The 20,469-nt window shown below is 42.9% G+C and overlaps 1 protein-coding gene across 1 annotated transcript in view; it reads left to right on the plus strand.

Annotated features, from left to right (window-relative positions):
- Nucleotides 1-19,376, plus strand: part of LOC149525985 (maestro heat-like repeat-containing protein family member 2A) — a 39,343-nt gene extending 19,967 nt beyond the window's left edge. The window contains exons 2-6 of the mRNA XM_089778658.1: nucleotides 7,734-7,856; nucleotides 8,690-8,852; nucleotides 9,353-9,451; nucleotides 10,954-11,091; nucleotides 19,354-19,376. Of these exons, the coding sequence (XP_089634784.1) occupies nucleotides 7,734-7,856; nucleotides 8,690-8,852; nucleotides 9,353-9,451; nucleotides 10,954-11,091; nucleotides 19,354-19,376 (546 nt within the window). The remainder of the gene's footprint in view (nucleotides 1-7,733; nucleotides 7,857-8,689; nucleotides 8,853-9,352; nucleotides 9,452-10,953; nucleotides 11,092-19,353) is intronic.
- The last annotated feature ends 1,093 nt before the right edge of the window (nucleotides 19,377-20,469 follow it).

Below are 20,469 nucleotides of genomic sequence, written 5' to 3' on the forward strand. Positions count from 1 at the left end.
GTGGTGTTGTATTGTACACTTGTTCTGAGTTCCAGAAAGAGGCAAGAGGCAGACCAGCTGAAAGTCTCTGGGTAAAGACGAAGTGGGGAAAACACATCCAAACCAGGAGGAGGAGGGAGATGAGGCATTTCTAGAACAAATAAAACAAATATCCAGACCCTTATAGTAATGAGGGACTTTACCTACCTAGACATCAGTGGGAAAAGTAATATGATAAAACACAAAATATCCAATAAGTTCTTGGAATGTCATGGGGACAATGCTTTGTTTCAGAAACTGAAGGAAGTAACCCAGGGCATAGGCATTTAAGAATTGATTCTGACCAACAGGGAGGAGATGGTTGTGAACCTGTAGGTAGAGGCCTATTTGGGAGAAAGTGATTATGAATAAGGCTGTGAATCATTCATGGAGGTCACAGAAATCATGAAACAAAAAACAGGACTATGTAGCACTTTAAAGACTAACAAGATGGTTTATTAGGTGATGAGCTTCCGTGGGCCAGACCCACTTCCTCAGATCAAATAGTGGAAGAAAATTGACACAACCATATATACCAAAGGATACAATCAAAAAAATGAACACATATGAAAAGGACAAATCAAATTTCATGTGTTCATTTTTTTTATTGTATCCTTTGGTATATATGGTTGTGCCAATTTTCTTCCACTATTTGATCTGAGGAAGTGGGTCTGTCCCACGAAAGCTCATCACCTAAGAAACCATCTTGTTAGTCTTTAAAGTTCTACATAGTCCTGTTTTTTGTTTCAGCTACACGAGACTAACACGGCTACATTTCTGTCACAGAAATCATGGATTCTGTGACTTTCTGGGACCTTTGTGACTTCCACAGTAGTTGGCGTGGTACATCTCAGGGCATCCCTGGGGCCAGATGCTGTGCTGGAGCATTGGTTGGAGAGCAGTCAGGGTACCCTGGGCAGTTCACCCACCTGGAGTGGAAGTAGTAGTGGCACCCTAGCCTGCTCTCAGAGCAGTGGAGTCTGCTGGAGTGCTGCCTTTCCCCAGCACCTAAAATTTATTTAGGGCAATTTTTAGTAAAAGTCATAGACAGGTGACAGGTCATCTTAACCATAGTTCTCTCCAGCACAGTGACAGAGTCCCTGTGTGCCTACCTGGTCATCAACAGTTTATGGAATTTGCTTTGGTCACAAGGATGTCACAATAGTGCTTGTGTAAGTTTAACTGGAAGTTCTGGTTGACAGACTGAGAGGCCATCTATCTCTCAGTACTGGAGCTAGTTGGAGAAAGGATTGAGAGAAGGTGTTGAGGAAAGACTAAACCATGAATACATTTGTGAGTGAACAGGAGGTAATTGATAGAGGTAAGGGTCACTATTGTATTTTTTATATCCAACCTGTATCCACACATACACATTCAAGAGCATGGGTGCATAGAAACGTGTAATATTCTCCATTTATATGACCAGATCATTAGCTGCTGTAAATCCAGTGAGCCTCTACTGACTTCCCTTTTAATTGACTTGAGTTGAAGGACTGGCCTACAGCCTCTGAACCTGGAAACTTTCCTGACAACCTGTGTCACTATTGGATGTTATGGGGAAGGTCTTCTTTCCTTTCTCCAGTTGTTTTATGTTTAATATGGGTCCTTATTTTATGACTTCTGCATCCTTGGAGCCAAAATCTAGTGGTGCAAAGCATCAGAGATGGGAGAAATTAGAAGAGAAAACACAGAAGGACTTCTCTTCTAGCTGACTGTGTCTAGACTACAAAGTTCTATCACTTTTCTTTTGAAAGAGGCTTTTCTGACAGTTGGCCCGTCTACACTGGGCCAAATGTCAGAAAAAAAGCCTCTTTCAGAACATCCCTTCTTCCTCGTAGAACGAGGTTTACTGAGATGCTGAAAAAACATGTCTGCTTTTCCAATATTTTTTTGGAAAAGCAGACGCATTCCTTGGACGTGGCAGAGCTTTTCTGGGATATCTCTGGTATCCTGGAAAAACTCTGCAGTCTAGATGTACCTGCTGTCTACTTAAGATATTAAGTGGATAGCTAGCATATTAAATGGAGGATAACCAAGCGTTTCTTAGCAACACTAGTGCTCTTAATCCTTCACCATTACTATTGCAACTGTATGGGCAATGTAAGTTACAGTTCTGATTCCATCTGCATCTGGGTGTTGGAATCGAAGGGTAAGGATGGGTAATTGCCTAATCTTGAGCAATCTTTCATGGGAAGGGTAAATTCTGATCAATTCCTCCTCCATGCCTTGGAATGCTGTTACAATGGAGACAGATAAATATGGCATTTCAGATTTCTTGTTAAATATTAAGTCTCCAGGAGAATTTCTGCTGAGAGACACATGGGAGATAAAATCCTGATTTTATTAATACATCAACTATTTCACAGTTTCAGAGAGTTTAAGGCTGGTAGGTCATTAGATCATGTACTTTAATCTTCTGTATGTCACAAACCATTACGTTTCACCTAGCAACCCTATGCTGAAACCAAAACTTGTCTTGGACTAAAAATTGTCACTCTTGAAGGGTATGTCAACACAGCAGTGTTAATTTGGAATAACTGATGTTATTGCAAAATAACATAGTCCGCATCTACACAGCAAGCCATTATTTCAACATAATGTCAAATAATGTCAAGCTGGAGGACTTCTTTCTCCGACTCCTATAACCCGCATTTTATGGGGAGTAAGGGAAGTAGGAGGAAGAGTGCTCTTTCCCCGACTTCCTGCTGTGTAGACAGCGCCAAAAGCCGAAATAAACTATTTCAACTTAAGCTGCACAATTGATAGCTCAAGTTGTGTAGCTTCTTTCTGCTTTAGCCCTGCTGTGTAGATGTGCCCAAGGCCTAGGAGACTAAGATGCTGTGTGCTGCAGACAGAGGATAGGAGAAACTGAAATGCTACCAATGCCTGAGGCCTTTGCAATGGTAGAGAAATGATTAGGTCAGAAAAGCCCTGATGATCCTGGTGGTTGATCAGTGCCCCATACTCCCGAAGAAGACAAATTCCCAACCTCCCAAACAATAATCCCTGCTAGTCTGACCCAGGGAAAATTCCTCCCCACCCTCAAATCTGGAGATCAATTGCATGCTGACCAATGTTCTTCTCCAATTCTACGTGTAGAATACATTTTATGTGCATTGAGGCATGTACGGATGTGTACAACCATTAGAAACACATGTCTGCCACCCAAGTGCTCAGTTTACAGGTAACACTGATCCTGACTATGTGAGCAAGACTTACCAAGACTTAATCTCTGAGGCTTCACATAAAGGTATGGGGCAATCACCCTACCCATGGAAAACACCTAGCTAGATAATTTCATGGAGGTTAGGTCCATAAAAGGCTATTAGCCAGGGGATAAAATGGTGTCCTTGGCCTGTGTTTGTCAGAGGCTGGAGAGGGATGGCAGGAGATAAATCGCTTGATCATTGTCTTCTGTCCACCCTCTCTGGGGCACCTGGTGCTGGCCACTGTCGGCAGACAGGATACTGGGCTAGATGGACCTTTGGTCTGACCCAGTACGGCCGTTCTTATGTTCTTATGTTGTGCATTGGGGGAAAATCTTTTAGGGTCTCTAGAGGCAACTGGACAAATACCTAGTCCATGTGTCTTCTCTGCAAGTATTTAAATTACCATAAAATAAAACTGAAGCCTTTTTTCAAAACAGAGTGCATAAAGTTTGACTTCTAAATTCATACAGTGGGGTCTTTAAAAAGTGGCTTGATTTTCAAGAGATACTGAACCCCTAGAAGTTCTTTGCACCATCCATAGGTAATTCTGGGTGCTCAGCACTTTTGGAAATGACACCCTGACTAAGCAAAACACTTCAGCATGTGTTTAACTTTCGATTTATTTGTTGGCATTGAGTTAGGCATGTGATTAATTTGTTGAATCAGGATGTAGGCGTGTTAATATGGATTTAGGAGTTGTAGTTTAGGCACCCAGTTTTAAAAATCTTGGCTATAAATTATTCTGTGTGCTATCAAAATGCCTAAATTAATAGTAAAGGTGGAAAAGATTATTTTATGTGGGGATCTTATTTAAAAGGAGCAGCTTTTCCTTATTATAATCCGTCCCCCCACAATAGCTCTGCAAACAGACATGGTCACCATGAGGGAAGAAAAGGATTTGCATGATACCCAGGTCCACTTATCACCATGTCTGGTCTCCTACAGAGTCTTTACTAGATAGTGAATTAAAGATACAAGCACTGAATCCCAACATCAATGATAACCAGCAGAATCCTTTCCTTTAATTTCAGCTGTTTACAGCGAGGTTGTTTTCCTCCTGGACCATATGGACGATCAAGATAAGGCCTCTATTGCCCTTCAGATTGTCAAGATAGCTGAGACCAAACTGGCTGTCGTTGTGACTGTTCTGCTAGAAAAACTTCAGCAGGATGAGGTAGGGCAGTTTCATCAAATCACATCTGTTTTCCATGTTTCCACTCCAAATTCTGTTTGACTTCATGGAAGTAATTCAATACAGAACTTGGCTCAGCCCACCTTCAGTGTAATCAATATTTACCCTTCTGTCTTCATGCAAAACTCATCACGCAAAATTCTGTTACAGATCAGGATGATATAATAAAGAGACACTCAGAGGAGCACTGTCCTTTTGTACACACTGGAGTACATGGGCTGTATATTATAAAAGTGCACTGTAGGGGTATCTATAATCTCTTATAGCAGTATTTTGTCCTCCTTTAGCATCTTCATCCAAAAACCTCAAAGCACTTACCTACTTACTCATGAATTAGGTTTTACAGCACCTTTGGGAGAGTGATAAACATCCCCATTTACTGATGGGCTGTGTCATGGGGAATTAAATAACTTGCTCAACACCACATAGTGAGTTAGTAGAAGAATGGTGAATAAAACCCATGTGAACTGACTCTCTGCTCTAAACCCAAGACAACACTTCTTAATTATAATGACATATGATTGGGCTATAGCTTTGAAGGGTTCTTAAATAATCCAAAGCCCTTTTTCTTTTATTAATACTCGCATCCAGCAAAGTCCATTTCTCTATTAAGGGTCAACACAGAAGGCATTTTAGTTTCAAGTACCAGGAAGCCAAGACAAGCAGTTCATTTCTGGCTCGCTTGAATAGTGTGGGGCTCTTGTATTCATAAGTTATCAATTATGATTTTCAATTAAAAATCCTCCTTACATTTAAAAATGAATGGAAAGAGGCAGAGCCTCTCCCCACTAGAGCAGTAATAATAGCAGTTTGCAGCAGCATCCTTTAAAAGCACAACCACTGGAATGTGTAGCCAACCATTGGCTTTGAACATTCCAAAGTGCTTTATGACCTTAGCAGGCAGTTCACACCTTCAGCTGCCTGAATTCAGAGTTATAGACTCACAGGAGACAGATGTGAAAGGCTTGTTGGATCATCCAATTTCCCAGCAGTGCCTTTTTCATTTTTGGGGGCCAAACCAATTTTAAAAGCTCCTAGTGACTGGGTTTCCACCACTTTCCAATGAAGACTATGTAATAACCTGATAGATGTCTTATAGCTGGGGCATTTTTCCTGATGTTAAAGTCTAAATTTTATGTCTCTGATACTGCCCCCTGCTGTGCAATGTACGTGCTGCAGGGTAAGAAACACTGACTCTTAAGCATCCTCACTCCACAGTGCATGCTATGCAGCAAGGAGGTGGTGGCTGGCTGGAGTAGGCAGTCACGGTTGTGCTGACTCTGTGGAGGAGAGCTGACCTGATCTGAGCCCAGGGGAGTCCAGTTGTTTTCCCACTGTGATGTGATTCGATTTATTTTAGATCCAAGAGAAACCAGGACACTCCAGGGATACTTAACCACTTTCTTATTTATTGCAAGCTTTAAGCAGTTATTACAGTTGTTTAAGTTTTACAAGCCTTAAAAACAATTACTACACAATTTAAACCTTAAATGCCATACATTCTAAAGCAATAATATAGTGCAAAGCAATGCAAAAGCAATTAATAAAAGAGCTACTATAATACAATAATAAAGACTAGTTCACTTACACTTCACCCGTATGCTACCTACAGTAGCAGGCAGGAGGTCAGGGTTCATTTTCTTCCCATGCATTGGAACACCATGCACTGGATCACCGGTGTGTAGGGCCTATTTACTTCTAGTTACATCGAGCAGTACCTGTGGGTCAATCCTGCTCATTCCCTCCCACTGATTGTTCTTACTAAGCCCATTTTATAGCAAAGCGAGACTTGGTTGTTCTAATAATATTTACCAATTGATTACGTATTGTGTAGGATATGTAACATGCCCAATACCCTATCTGGAGTACATCCTGTCACTCAGGATGTTGCTGCTATGTGCATAGTTGACAGTTGTATGGCTGCATCTGTAATTTGTGGTTATCAGAAACAGAAGTACCTGTACAAGATTGCTTGCCATGTGTTCTTGACATAGTCTCACGTACCATGCTTCATCTGCATTGTTATGCAAAACATTCCTTCCTCTCACAGCTTCTCCCATGACCTTGCCTGCATGCTTATGTGCACCAGACTTGAGACAGGCCTGGGTTTTGCTTGTTAGAGATCCGCACGTGTCAAAGGGAGACGTGGCCATTTATTGTCAAGGCAGGCTCCCCTACACCCACCCAACCTCACCCTGATGCATGAGGTCAGATCCCATAGAGGTTGCAGGTCTCTATTTAAAAGTCAGTTCTGCTGGCCTCCCTGCACTTTTTAAAATTTTCTCCTGAATTACTTCCAAGCTGTTGATCTTTTCTGGGGAATGTGGTGCCAAAAAAGTGAAATAAGCCAGAAGCAGTCACACCTCAGATGAACAATGAGAAACTGTTGTCTTCCTGCTTTATGACAAGATTCCTGTATGTAACAAACCCAACCCAGATGGCTGACTTTTTTTTTCACTGTCACTCCAGGTCACTTGTTGTTTCCCACTTTTCTCCCTCTCATTATGTCAGTTATATTGACCCCCTCTCTAGGTGCGCTAGTTTGCAGTTCTCTGAAATCAGTCTTGTTCTGCTCAGGTTTCTAATTTCTCTGTGCCCCTCTTGATTATTTCTCTGTCACAACTCATACCTTCAACTCCTCCATATTTAGTATCATCTGTGAATTTGAACTTTGATGGACCCCATAAAAGAGACCTTCAAGTGTGCTACTGTCAATGTAGAGGTAACTCCTGAGCTAATTTTCCCTAAAAGCTGCAGAAGATTTACTGCAGGAGTTGGGTATTTTATAATTGTATTTACAAATTCTGTCTGGAGTGGATAAAAAAAGGCATGATGCTAATAATAACAAGAACAACAATAACAATAATAATAATAATAATAACAACAACAATAATAATAATAATAAACGAAATTAGATAAGGGGGCAGTGCAGGGCCCTTCTTCTGATTAAAAAATTTGTAAATTGCTCAGCTTCTTCTGAAATGCTGCTAGCTGGGGTGATTGTGGAGGGCATAGCAAGTTTTATACAAATGAAGACTAGGGGTTACTTGAGTGAGTATGCAGGCTGTGGAATCAGTGTGGTCTAGTGGAGAGGACTCCAGATAGTGAATCAGAAGACCTGAATTATTTTCCTGGCTATTGATCTGCTCTTTTAGCCTGGGCTAGTTGTTTCATGTTTAGATTGTAAACTCTTTTGGGCAGAAGCTTATTAGCGTAAGTGTTACTATATTGCGTTACTATATTAGCTTATAGCATTACTATATTGTCATCAAGGAAACATTTTCCCCAATTGTTCTTTTATGTTTTGTCCCCAGAAAAACAGAGTAGACATTTACTGTATCCTGGAGAAAGTATTACAGCAGGATGCCCAGGTCCTAGAGAGAAGGCTACTGAGCAAAATAATAACACTTGCCTCAAACCACATGAGAGAGACTCAGGTAAGTTAGATTAACGGAAGTGTTGGAGCATAAGCTTTTGTGGTCAAAGATCCACTTCACTGCTTTTGCAGATTCAGACTAACACGGCTACCCCTCTGATACTCAGGTAAGTTAGTTTTCCCTATATGCTAATGACAGGAATGAAAGCATTAAAACACTAATTAAAACATTTTTTGTAAACTATATACTGAAACTCCAGGATTAATGACTGCTAGGGGCCCACAGATTCCCACACCGTCCTCCAGAAATCCCAGGTCCTAAGCAGCATGTGACTAGTTTCATCTTGTTCAAGTTACACATGTGCTTAAGTGCTTTGTAAGGTCAGGATATTGTGACATATATCAGATGCAGAGAGGCCTACCGTTTCTTAACAAGCAAGTATTTTGTGAAGTCTACTAGGGATTTCATTATTGATACTGATTTTGTGTGGAAGGTGCTCTGATACTATGGTGTTAAGCAGCAGGATGAAACCTTTAAACAGAATCTGAGCTGTTTCCAAAAGAAGCAGTATTTGGATTTAGGGGATAGTTTATTCAGGAAAATTCTCTGAATATCTTGAAGCTGCCCACCTCCTCTGAGGGAAAAATATCATGTCACTATGATAGCCAATCATCCACCACAAATAGCTAATAGCGAATAGTCTAAGCAGCTTGCAAACAACTGAAAGGCTGACAAGTGTTTAGCCAAACGATTCAATGATTATTTATGACTCATGATTCTGTTCTCAGAAAGTTGGGTGGAAAACAGAAATAAGAACTTGATTCATTTGAGCAGCATTGGCTGGTGTAGTTGGCTTTAATCACTTCAGTCTCTCTCTTTTTGTATTTTTTAAGGAAGCAACAAATGAACTAAAAGTGGCAGCGAGCAACACATTAGTGGCTCTGGCACGCTGCTATTTCAATGAGGTGATGTATGAGCTTCAATGTCATCTGAAACCACTGAAGCTGTCTGACGTGTTCACTTTGATTACGCTGGACAACCTATCATCAGCCTATCGTATGTCAACTTCCATCTTTTGTTTCAAAGTTATTGTCTTCCATTTAAGGACAGAGGTTCACGCTCTGTACAGCTACACAGAGTGCTATTTGGGGGGCATGAGATGAACTGCTGTGGCTGGTTCCAGTTGCTAGACCATGAGCTATCCACACCAAGGTGCAAGCTCTTATGCCCCATTTGAAGTTCTTAAAGGACAGGATTGAGGAAAATCAGGTCTAGTGGAGCTCTTCTCCATTCCATTTCTCATCCCTCCCCAGTGCTCTCTCTCCTACTCTGGGAGAGGATTGGGCATCTGGCACAGCTGCACATTGGTGGAGAATGCTCCTCCTCAGGGTAAATCCCCCACTGATTTTTTACTGCTGCCTTATCATTTGTGTACGCAGCACAAAATGACCTAGGAGCCCATAGCATCCGACCCAGCGGTGTTTCTAAATGCGATAGTAAGAAGGCAGATAACAGTCAATTGACTGTCTTCCTTTTCTTCTGGTCCTTCTTTTCAGCACTCAAGTGCATTCCTTTTGAGGGAATGACCCTGTACAGCATGAGCTCCATGCGGATGTTAGTCGGCGAGAGCAGGCTGAGGCAACCATTTTGTGGTGGTAAGTGCCAGCACTTATTGTAGATGTCCAAAATGGATATTTAGGGGCCTTGGTACAGAGTTAAGTGACTGATCGTTTACAAACAGGCTCTGAACTGGATTGTACCAGGGGCTGAGTCCTCATGCTCCTGTGGCACTCAGTGGAGTTGAGAGTGCTCCTTACTTTGCTGGAGGTGCTGAGCATTTGTAAGTTCAGGCCCTTTATGACTTGTGGATATTTTAAAAATAAACAAAAGCTGATGCTGCCCATGTGCCAGGAAATTCCTGGGGGAGAATGTGCAGGCAACAGACTGAATTACATTTAAAAATGTCCCGTTTTCCACCCCTCCACCCATTCCTCCTCTTTAGTTTCTTAATTATCATCTCCTTTCACCCTCTTTCTCTGTCCTCTGGTCTTCTCCACTTCTCTCTTCCTTTGCTTTTTAGTTGATGCTCAAGTACGGCCACGTCTACACTATGCAGAAGATCAATGCTGCTGCAGTTGATCACCAGGGTCCAAATTAGCAGGTCTAGTGAAGACCCACTAATTCGAACTGAGTGGGTGCTCCCGTTGGCACCGGTAGTCCTGCTTCTCATGAGGAATAACACTCCTGTCAACCTTCCACTGTGTGGACAGTCTGAAAACACGATTTAAGATACGTCAACTCCAGCTGCATAATTAACATAGCTGGAGTTGCGTACCTTAAGTCAACTTTCCCCTTTAGTGTAGATCAGGCCTAAGGGATTAATCCTGCACCTTTGAGATAAATGGGAATTTTGCCATCAGCTTCATAGAACATAGGATTGAGCCTTAATTTTCCTTTCAAGGGCAGCGGGTGCATCTAATTTTAGGGCAAAATGCTGTCAAATCTCAGTATAGCTAATAGGAGTTAGGGGCACTGAACATCTTTCAGACAAACTGTAACCCAATAGGAAATCATACAGTTTTAGGGCTAAATAAGCAATAACTGCAGAGGACATGAATCATTCAGAAAACAGCTGGTCAAAATATTTTGTTTTTTTATTACATTTTTCATATTTTTTTCCAAGTTGATGGAATATTAAACTGAAAAAATGTCAATGACAGTTTTAATCAGGATGTGTTCAGTGTTTTTGTGCAGCTAAAAAGGTGGCTGAAATTTGTTGATTTTTGAAACATGTGAATGATCTTTGTCATTTGAAATTTTGAAAAAAACAAGAGTAAACACTTTTAATTTAATTTAAACTACCTTTACAATCAGCTCTAATTAAGAGGTAACAAGGGAGAAAAAAATATGTTTTCAAATGATGGGAATTAAAAAGAGATGGAGAGAGACAAAAGAGAAGAAAGCCTTTTGAGAAACAAGAAACGGAAAGGAGGGAAGAGAAATAATTCAAAACTGTTATTGGATTTCATCAGCTGTTCCTGAATTGGGCATGGAATTGTAATAAACTACAAGCCTGGGTGTCTTCACTGATAAAACAACGTATCCTTATTACTATTGCATCCTTTTCATATTGCCTGTCTTTTTTCCTTCCATGCAGTTCTGGAAAAATGGTCAAGGGCAGTAAATCTATATTTTAGGAACTGGGAAAGGTGGCCATTTCCCAAAATGGGTAAATCTCAGTTCTGTGATGAAATTCTTCCCCTCTATCGTCATGTGACAAGCAAATGGACCACATGTGAAGATTTGGAGGTGAGAATTGTAGGCTTTCTAAACCTTTATGAGAAATTATATTGTTAAATTCTCTGTGTATGGCACTCTTTGTGATGATGGAGTTCAATGGCAGGTTCTTTGGGATAGAACGGAGTATGATGTAAAACATTTAAAAAAGATTATAATGTCACAATCTCATGGAAATTCTGTCTGTACATAGTGTACATAGATTCCAGTTTTGTCACCTGACATGCAGATGAATATAGGAGAATGGGCTAAATTCATTCCTGGCAGATGTCTATTCAGTTCCAGTAGAGTTACAGCAGGAATGAGTTGGTTTAGTGTGCATACTAATCTGGGGAAATATCCCACTTGGGAAAGTTGTGAGGTGCAGTAGAATATAATTCTGAAACCAACACCATAGCTGTCTCTAGACTGGAAAAACTTGCCAGCTGTCTACACTGGCTGCTTGAATTTCCGGAAAAGCACTGACGATCTCATGTAAGATCGTCAATGCTTTTCCGGAAATACTATGCTGCTCCCGTTCAGGCAAAAGTCCTTTTCCGAAAGACTTTTGCGCAAAAGGGCCAGTGTAGACAGCACAGTAGTGTTTTCTGCAAAAAAGCCCCGATCGCGAAAATGGCAATTGGGACTTTTTTGCGGAAAAGCGTGTCTAGATTGCGGAAAAGCGTGTCGGAAAAGCATCCTGCCAATCTAGACGTGCTTTTCCGAAAATGCTTTTAACGGAAAACTTTTCCGTTAAAAGCATTTTCGGAAAATCATGCCAGTGTAGACGAAGCCCATGAGTCTTAACTCTTTACCAGGAAATATTGAGATAGGGCTGTTTCAACAGTGGAAAAGGGAAATTGCACTCGTCAGAAGTAGAAAAGATGGGCCCATTGCATGATATTGAATGAATTTGTAGGAACATAAATTCTGTGTCTCTATGTAGGTCAAGCAGGCCATTATCAAAGCCCTTGGAACTATGATGAGCCTCCTCCTGCATAAAGAAGAGCATCAAGATAAGGTGTTCGAACAGATCCCATGGCTCCTTGAGCAATATAAAGAGGATGTTAATGTTTTTCATGTCACCAAGGTGAGATACTTATTAAAATAACTATCAATGTGTGCGCATAGGTGAACTGCACTAGCTGCTACCAGTGGCGTTTCCTGGTCTACATAGTGACTTGTTAGATAATAGATAAACACACAAGTCTTGATTTTATAGACATGGTGACCCAGGTGACAAGTTTTGTAGGTAAAAGCCTCTCATGAAAAGTATCTTCTGTTTCTGGAGATGATAAGGAGGTAAGAAACAAAACACCTGTTCCCTCCCCCCCCTCTCCCCCCCATAAGATACTCCCTCCTTGTGATTTACTGGTACATCCTATCAACTCTGTCTCTCTCTTTTAGATTATAAATAAACTCCTCAGAGCAGGGGCTGCTGTGTGTTGTCTCTGGGCAGTATTAAGTAAACTGCCAGTAGCTGAAAATTAATACTAAGAAGGCCTGAAGTGCATTGCTTTAGATTATATAACTAGATAGATATAAAATCACTGTCTAGTTCATCTACCGTTGTGTACAGGGCTGTTGTAGCTGTGTTGGTTCAAGGATATTAGAGAGACAAGGTGGGTGAGATAATATAATTAAAGATATTATTTCACCCACCTTGTCTCTCTTATTTCATCTACCCTCAGTATCACATGACCAAGGTAACTCTTGTCTGCTGATAGTGAGAGGATGGAGTGAGGGCAGTTGGCTTCAGTAGTATGACTGAGCATGCTCAGTCTATGTGAGCTGGCTCAGTACAAGCCAAGCAGCAAATCCAGGGCCACAACCCTGCTGCCCTTCCCCCCTCCCCACTTCCTCCATGGTTTACTCCCAATCTATGTTGGCTTTCTGGTCCAGAATATGTGGTTGCTTTTGGGATTGGAATGCCCATGATTTTGAGGGAATCAATGTCTCATGGACTTGACTAAAAGTATCAGAGGACTACACAAGAGCCTAAATGTAGTAAAATATGTAGATTTCATCAGAGATATCCTGGAAGCTTCAAGCAGCAAAGAAGAAAAGTGTGTAGGTACAGGAAGGAGTTAGACTGTCATCTCATTATCAATAGCCTGGAAGAGAACATAAAATCATCATTGATAAAATTGGCAGATGAAATAAAAATTGGGGAGTGGTAAATAATGGAAAGGACAACTCACTGATTCAGAGTGATATAGATCATTTGGTAAACTGGGTGCTAACAATAAATGTGCATTTAAATATGGCTGAATGTAAATAGATGCATCTAGGAACAAAACAATGTAGGTGATACATACATGTTGAGGGATGCTTCCTGAGAAACAGTAACTCTGAAAAATATTTTGGGAAACTTGGTGAATACTCAGCTGAACATGACCTACAAATGTGATGCTGTGGCCAAAAAAGCTGAAGTGATACTGGGATGCATACATGGGGAAATCTCAAGGAGGAATATAGTGGGAAATGCAAAGTTCATTTCCACACTAGAACTGACCAACAGATATTGGTAGATACCCCTGATACCGGCTTCCTGTGAGAAGAGTGCCTTCCACACCCTGCTTGGCTTATAGCAATTCAGCAGGATGCCATTTGGGCTGCACAGAGCCTCAGCCACTTTTCAGCAGCTCATGAACCAAATATTGCAAACATATATGCAATATACAGCCGTATGCATTAAGAATATTGTCATCCACAGCACCAGCTGGGGGAAACACCTCTGACATCTTAGCAAGGTATTGTAAGCCCCAATAGATGCAGGACTCACTGTGAATCCAGCCAAGTGCCATCTTAGTGAACACAGTAGGAAGGGGAAAACTATAGCTCCTTGATAAATAAGGTCTAAGGCTTGTGTGACTGCCCCACCTCCATGACAAAGAAACAGGTGCCACAATACTTCAGACACAGTGGCTGCTTAGTACCCAACTTCATCACACTGGGCACCCTATTATTGGACCTGATGAAGAACACCCAATCACAGAAAGTCCAGTAATCAGAAGACTGTGAGGAAGCCTTCCAGGCCCTGTGAAAACAGCTGAACCAAGAGCTGGTCCTATCCCATCCAACTTCACAAAGCCTTCTATCCTTCAAATGGAGGTCTCGGAGGTAGGACCAGGAGTGGTACTATCTCAAGAAATAGGTGGGAAGGAGCACCAGATCCTTTATCTCAGCTGCAAGCTGTTCTCCTGAGAGACCTGCCGCCCTACTATAGCAAGGGAGGCCCTGGCCATCAAGTGGGTGATCTACACCCTGGGGGTATGTCTACACTACAAAGTTAATTCGAACTAACGGATGTTAGTTCGAATTAACTTTGATAGGTGCTACACTAGCGCTCCGCTAGTTCGAACTTAATTCGAACTAGCGGTGTGCTTAGTTCGAACTAGGTAAACCTCATTGAACGAGGACTAAGCCTAGTTCGAACTTACTAGTTCGAATTAAGGGGTGTGTAGCCCCTTAATTCAAATTAGTGGGAGACTAGCCCTCCCCAGCTTTCCCTGGTGGCCACTCTGGCCAACACCAGGGAAACTCGTCTGCCCCCCTTCCGGCCCCGGACCTCTTAAAGGGGCACAGGCTGGCCAGCACCCAGCTAGCAGACCCTGCACCTGGCACGGCTCGAGCCAGCCACCTGCTGCCACCCAGCCATCCCCCTCTTCCCGGGACCAGGCTGGCGGCTCTCGGGAGCCTGCCCAGGACCGCACCCGCCTGGTTTAGTGCGGACATCATGGACCTCGTCCACGACCTCCGCACTAGGCACAGAAAAGTGGCCGTCTAGGGCAGGAGAGCTGCCAGCCTGGCCACCTAGGAGCAGGTGTGCATGAAAATGAAGGTGGTCCACTGAGACCCCCGACCCTGAGCCCTGAGCTTACAATGGCCGTCCTGGGTCAGACCAAAGGTCCATCTAGCCCAGTAGCCTGTCTGCCGACAGTGGCCAACCCTAGGGACCCTGGAGGGGATGGACCGAAGACAGTGATCAAGCCATTTGTCTCGTGCCATCCCTCTCCAGCCTTCCACAAACTTTGGGCAGGGACACCACTCCTACCCCCTGGCTAATAGCACTCCATGGACCCAACCTCCATGGCTTGATCTCACTTCTCTTTAAACTCTGTTCTAGTTCTAGCCGTCACAACCTCCTGCAGCAAGGAGCTCCACAGGTTGAATCTTTGCTTTGGGAAGAGCAACTTTCTGTTAGTAGTTTGAAGCCTGCTACCCATTCTTTTCCTTTGGTGTCCTCTAGTCCTTCTATTATGGGGACTAATGGAGAACTTTTCTTAATGCACCCTCTCCACCCCACTCATGCTTTTATGGACTTCTATCCTATCCCCCCTCAGTCTCCTCTTTTCTAAGCTGAGAAGTCCCAGTCTCTTTAGCCTCTCTTTATATGGGACCTGTTCCAAACCTCTGATCATTGTAGTTGCCCTCCCCTCTCCCACCCTCTCTCTTCCCCTCTCCCACCTCCTTTTCCCAGTCTCCCCCAGTTTTGTTCAATAAAGACAGATTCTATTTTTGACCACACGTTTTCTTTATTTTGTACATCAGGAAGGGGGGCTAGGGAAGGGTAAGTGGAAGGAGGTGAGGGAGGAACGGGGTACGAGCCCCCGACGGGGAGGACTGGGCTGGCTCTGCGGGCTTCTGGGGGTGGAAGCTCTCCTGCAGCCCCCCAATTGCTCCCTCTCCCCAGATGGCAGCCTGCGGCAAGTACAGCCGGTCTGATGGCCGAGTGCTGTGATGTGCCCAGTGTGGGCACTCAGAGCACTCCAAGCCAGGACTGCTTTGCAAGAGGGGCACCCCTGAGAACTGTCTGTCCGGGGTGGGGGTCGGGTCCCTTTAAGCACAGCCCTCGGCTAGCCTGAGGCAGCAGCTCCACGCTCTAAGTCCTCATCTGATGCCCTGCCGGCACTGCTTCCGGCCATCCTTAACCCCGGTTCAGGGTCCACTTAATGTGGACATGCTAGTTTGAATTAGCAAAACGCTAATTCGAACTAGTTTTTTTAGTCTGGATGCATTAGTTCGAATTAGCTTAGTTCGAATTAACTAATTCGAACTAAGTTAGTTCGAATTAGCGCTGTAGTGTAGACATACCCTGGGATATTCTGTACTGGGGAAGCCCTTTCAACTGGTCACCAACCATGCACCCCTCAGATGGATTAATAACATGAAGGACACCAGTGCCTGAATCATGAGGTAGTACTTCCCGCTCCAACCCTATGACTTTTGTATGTTACACTGGGGCAGGGAAGGCTCATGCAAACACAGACTTCTCCCAAGTGGAAGGAGACGATGAAGAGGAAGGTCCACCAATGGACACCCTCTTAAGGGGGAGTGTTTGTGACAGAGGATACCCACCATGCATGGTTCAGCGGGGGCTAATCATGATCTGTGGGCTATGCCCCTTCATACTTGCTGGGAATGCTCCAACTGGAATCAGGATATAAAAGGGAGCAGCTCAGTTCTGTCTAGGCTGACAGCTGAAGGGAGCAGAGGTGCTTTGCAGGCTTTTGTGGAGGGACTGCCAGTGCCCTAGGATGCAGAAACCAGCCAGCCTGTGGTTCCAGTTGACCCCCCCACAACCATCCAATGCCACAGATGGAGGAGAGACCACGGAGTTACTGAGATGACCTGCTGCAGAAAAATGGTGGGAAGTAATCTATGTGAACTAAGCATTATTGAGTTGAGGTATTAGGCTTTGACTCTGCATGTTTTGGAAGAAACCCCATTGAGCTGCAAGACAAGGCCCTGGGCTGGGACCCTGTGGAGTAGGTAGAGCCTGGTGGAGAAGGGCTGGCCACTAGGCAACACTGGTTTGCCCCAAAGGGTGGTTGAGCACTAGGTTGCACGGTCGTACCTAGAAGGGCTTGGGTCATTGAGCTGAAGAGCCTCATTAAAGGGCTGCTGCACTGACCCTGACTATTAGGCAATGCTGCTCTAAGAACCAGGCCTGCTATGGTGGTTGGGGAGACTAGGTCACTTGGGCTGCCTTAGTTCTTTAACTCCTCCACAACCTGATACCATCCAAACAGGGTGGACCTACCCTGTGACAGGTGACTTACTTACAGTCTATAATATCTTCATGGGGAAATATATGTAATGACCTAGCAGAGAAAGGCATGATATGATCCAGTGGCTACAAGCTGAAACAGGATACATTCAGATGGGAAATAAGGTCTACCTTTTCAGTGGTGGGATATTAGCCATTCAAACCATTTACCAAGAGTCAAGGTGATCATTTTAAAATCAAGATTGGATTTTTTTCTGAAAGTTCTGCTTTAGGAATTATTTTGGCAATTTCTAAGGCCTGTGTCATACAGAAGGCCTGACTAGTTGATGACAATCATCCCTTTTGGCCTTGGAATCTATGAATTCCATGAACCTGCTTCAGTCATTGCATATTGCTCCTTTGTATGCCCACCTTCTAACTTTCACCCTCTGTTGTAGAGTCTGAGGCAGCTCTTGGAAGTCTCCGGTGAATATAAGATCCTTCTACCTGAAGGGAAATTTCAAGCCATCTGCAGTGCTCTGCACGACCAGGTGAGGGGAACTTGTTCTTGTATCACTTGAGCTTAAGCACAGCAGATCTGAAGCATATTAAGAATAAACATCTTTTGAATGCTAGTGAAGAGCCCGGAGACCTTCTCATGCCTTATTGGTTTCTGCTGGCTTAAGAATAAGCAGATAGTGGTCTCATTTTATTAGCTAAAATCCAGCTCAGTTTGTAAAGCAATTTTAGCATAAGCCAGTTCTTAGAGGGAGTTAGAGTTATATAGTAAAAACTGATCCCATCCAAATGGGGAGGACCTATCCTGTGACAGGGTGACTTAATTGCAGTCTATAATATCTATGTGGGGAAACATATGTAATAATCTAGCAGAGAAAGGCATAACGTGAGCCAATAACTAGAAAATGAAGCTGGACAAATTCAGACTGCAAATAAGGCCTACATTTTTATGGTGGAATAATTAACCATTTGAACCAGTTACCAAGGGTCAAGTCTTGATTCAATTAGCTCTGCTGCTAAAAACACTTTGAAAGCATGAACTTCTGTTATCCAATGTATCGGTCATTGTTTCTGATTCTTGTTGTGCAGTCAGTACCATTTATTTTGGGTTCAGAGCTCTATTTGGAAAGGTAGGAAGTGAGTGCTTAGAAATTAATTGAGCATCTTCTTTTCAGTTGCTTGTTCTGATTAGTTTTCCTTTGATCACTTCTCTTCTTCCCACAGATCTGTTCTCCAACTCAGCAGCTCATCATGGAAAATCAAATGGAGCTGTGCTATTGTATCCTACTGCTAGGTAGGGGAAGAGACTCCAAATTACACAGTAGTTTCCTTGTAACTTCCTTCTTTTGTAGGTGTGGTAAGAATGAGCTTTCAGTTGTTAGTGAGGATGTGATTTCTTCCTTTGCAGCCCGTTCTTCTCCTGATGACCTCATAGCATTTCTGCACTCGCAGCTGAAGATTGAGAATGAGACTGTTCGTGTGGCATCCCTGAATCTGCTCACAGCTATTATTGGTGCTGACTGTAAGTAACACAGGAGTAACTGTGACTGCTGCGATCATCGCCATCGTGCTGGGGGTTGAGTTGGGGACATCCAGAGCTAAAAGCATGAGCTGCTATAGGTTGATCTAAAGAACCAAGGCTTTGCAGGCATGGTAGGGCTATAACATACTCATGATCTCTGCAAATGGGGCACAGAGGATCTGTAACACAGGGGCGGATATAGGGCAGGGCGAGCGGGGTGGCCGCCCTGGGTCCCGCGCTTCAAAAAGCCCCGCGCACGCGCCGTGGTGCCACCGCGCATGAGCATGGCATCACTGTGCATGCGCCGTGGCAAAGGGGGGGCCCCGCGGAATTATGCTGCCCGGGGCCCCGCAAAACGGTCATCTGCCCCTGCTGCAACACATAGAGTCATATAGTCATAGATTATTAGAACTGGAAGGGACCTTGAGAGGTCATCAAGTCCAGTCCCCTGCCCTCATGGCAGGACCAAGCACTGTCTAGATCACCCCTGATAGGTGTCTATCCAATCTGCTCTTAAATATCTCCAGTGGTGGAGATTCCACAACTTCCCTGGGCAATTTTTCACAGTGTTTAACCAACCTAACAGTTGGGACGTGTTTCCTAATGTCCAACCTAAACCTCCCTTGCTGCAATTTAAGCCCATTGTTTCTTGTCCTATCATCAGAGGCCAAAGAGAACAATTTTTCTCCCTTCTCCTTGCGACACCCTTTTAGATGCATGCTCACCAGAGGGTTGGAAATTCACTAAAGGGACCCAGTGCTGCGCTAAGTAACTCCCATGTGGTCACACAGAAATCAACAGGGTTAATTAAGTGCTGAATGTAGCCTAAAATATTTTCAAGGTACAAATACAAATGTAATCTTGTGGCGGATGCATGTTAATAATAATGAGATAAAAACAAAATAGTACTCCTGACTGAATAAGTATTAGACACTCTAGAATAGATTCCGAATTCTGCTATACTGGTGGTAAACACAGACTAACTTCACTAACCTCCATTTGTCTAACTCTCTTACAATATTTCCATCAGGATAGTATGATGGTGCTATTTACAGAAGTGGAAATACTTCAGACTTAGACTGGTGTAACTGAGATCAGAGTCTGGTCCTATATTTTCCCCGCTGATTCTGTATATGAGTGAAGCTTGGTAGTACTCTTAAATAGGGCACAGGACACATTCTAATGTGGAGCATGAGTGTTTGGAACAAAGATATACTATATTGCACACTTCTCCTTATCTTTCAGTGCCTGAGACAAGAGTTAGAAAGTTTCTGATTGTGAAGGCAGTGCAATCTGCTCTCAGTGATCAGAGTGCTAAGGTAAGATTGTGTGTGGAATAGTGGTATTGCTGTTAATATCTGGGAAGTATTTCACTCAGTGGAGAGTCTGGCAATGAGACACATTTTTAGGCTGAGATTATTAATAGGGTTTCAATTAATCACAGTTAACTAAAAATTAATGCGATTAAAAATGGAAATTTATTAAATATTTTTGTGGTTTTTTACATTTTCAAATATATTGATTTCAATTACAACACAATGACAAGTGTGTACTATGCACTTTATATTATTTTTATAACAAACATTTGCATTGTAAAAATGACAAAAGAAATAATATTTTTCAATTCATCTCATAGAAGTGATGTAGAACAATCTCTTTAGCGTGAAAATGCAACTTACAAATGTAGATATTTTTTTGTTAACTGTAACGAAACAATGTAAAACTTTAGAGTCTACAAGTCCATTCAGACCTACTTCTTGTTCAGCCAGACACTAAGACAAACAAGTTTGTTTACATTTATAGGAGAAAATGCTGCCTTTTTCCTAATTACAGTGTCACCTGAAAGTGAAAACTGGCATTTGCAT

Source organism: Pelodiscus sinensis, chromosome 1 (genome assembly GCF_052426305.1).
Source record: "Pelodiscus sinensis isolate ZL-2025 chromosome 1, ASM5242630v1, whole genome shotgun sequence".
Taxonomy (NCBI): domain Eukaryota; kingdom Metazoa; phylum Chordata; order Testudines; family Trionychidae; genus Pelodiscus; species Pelodiscus sinensis.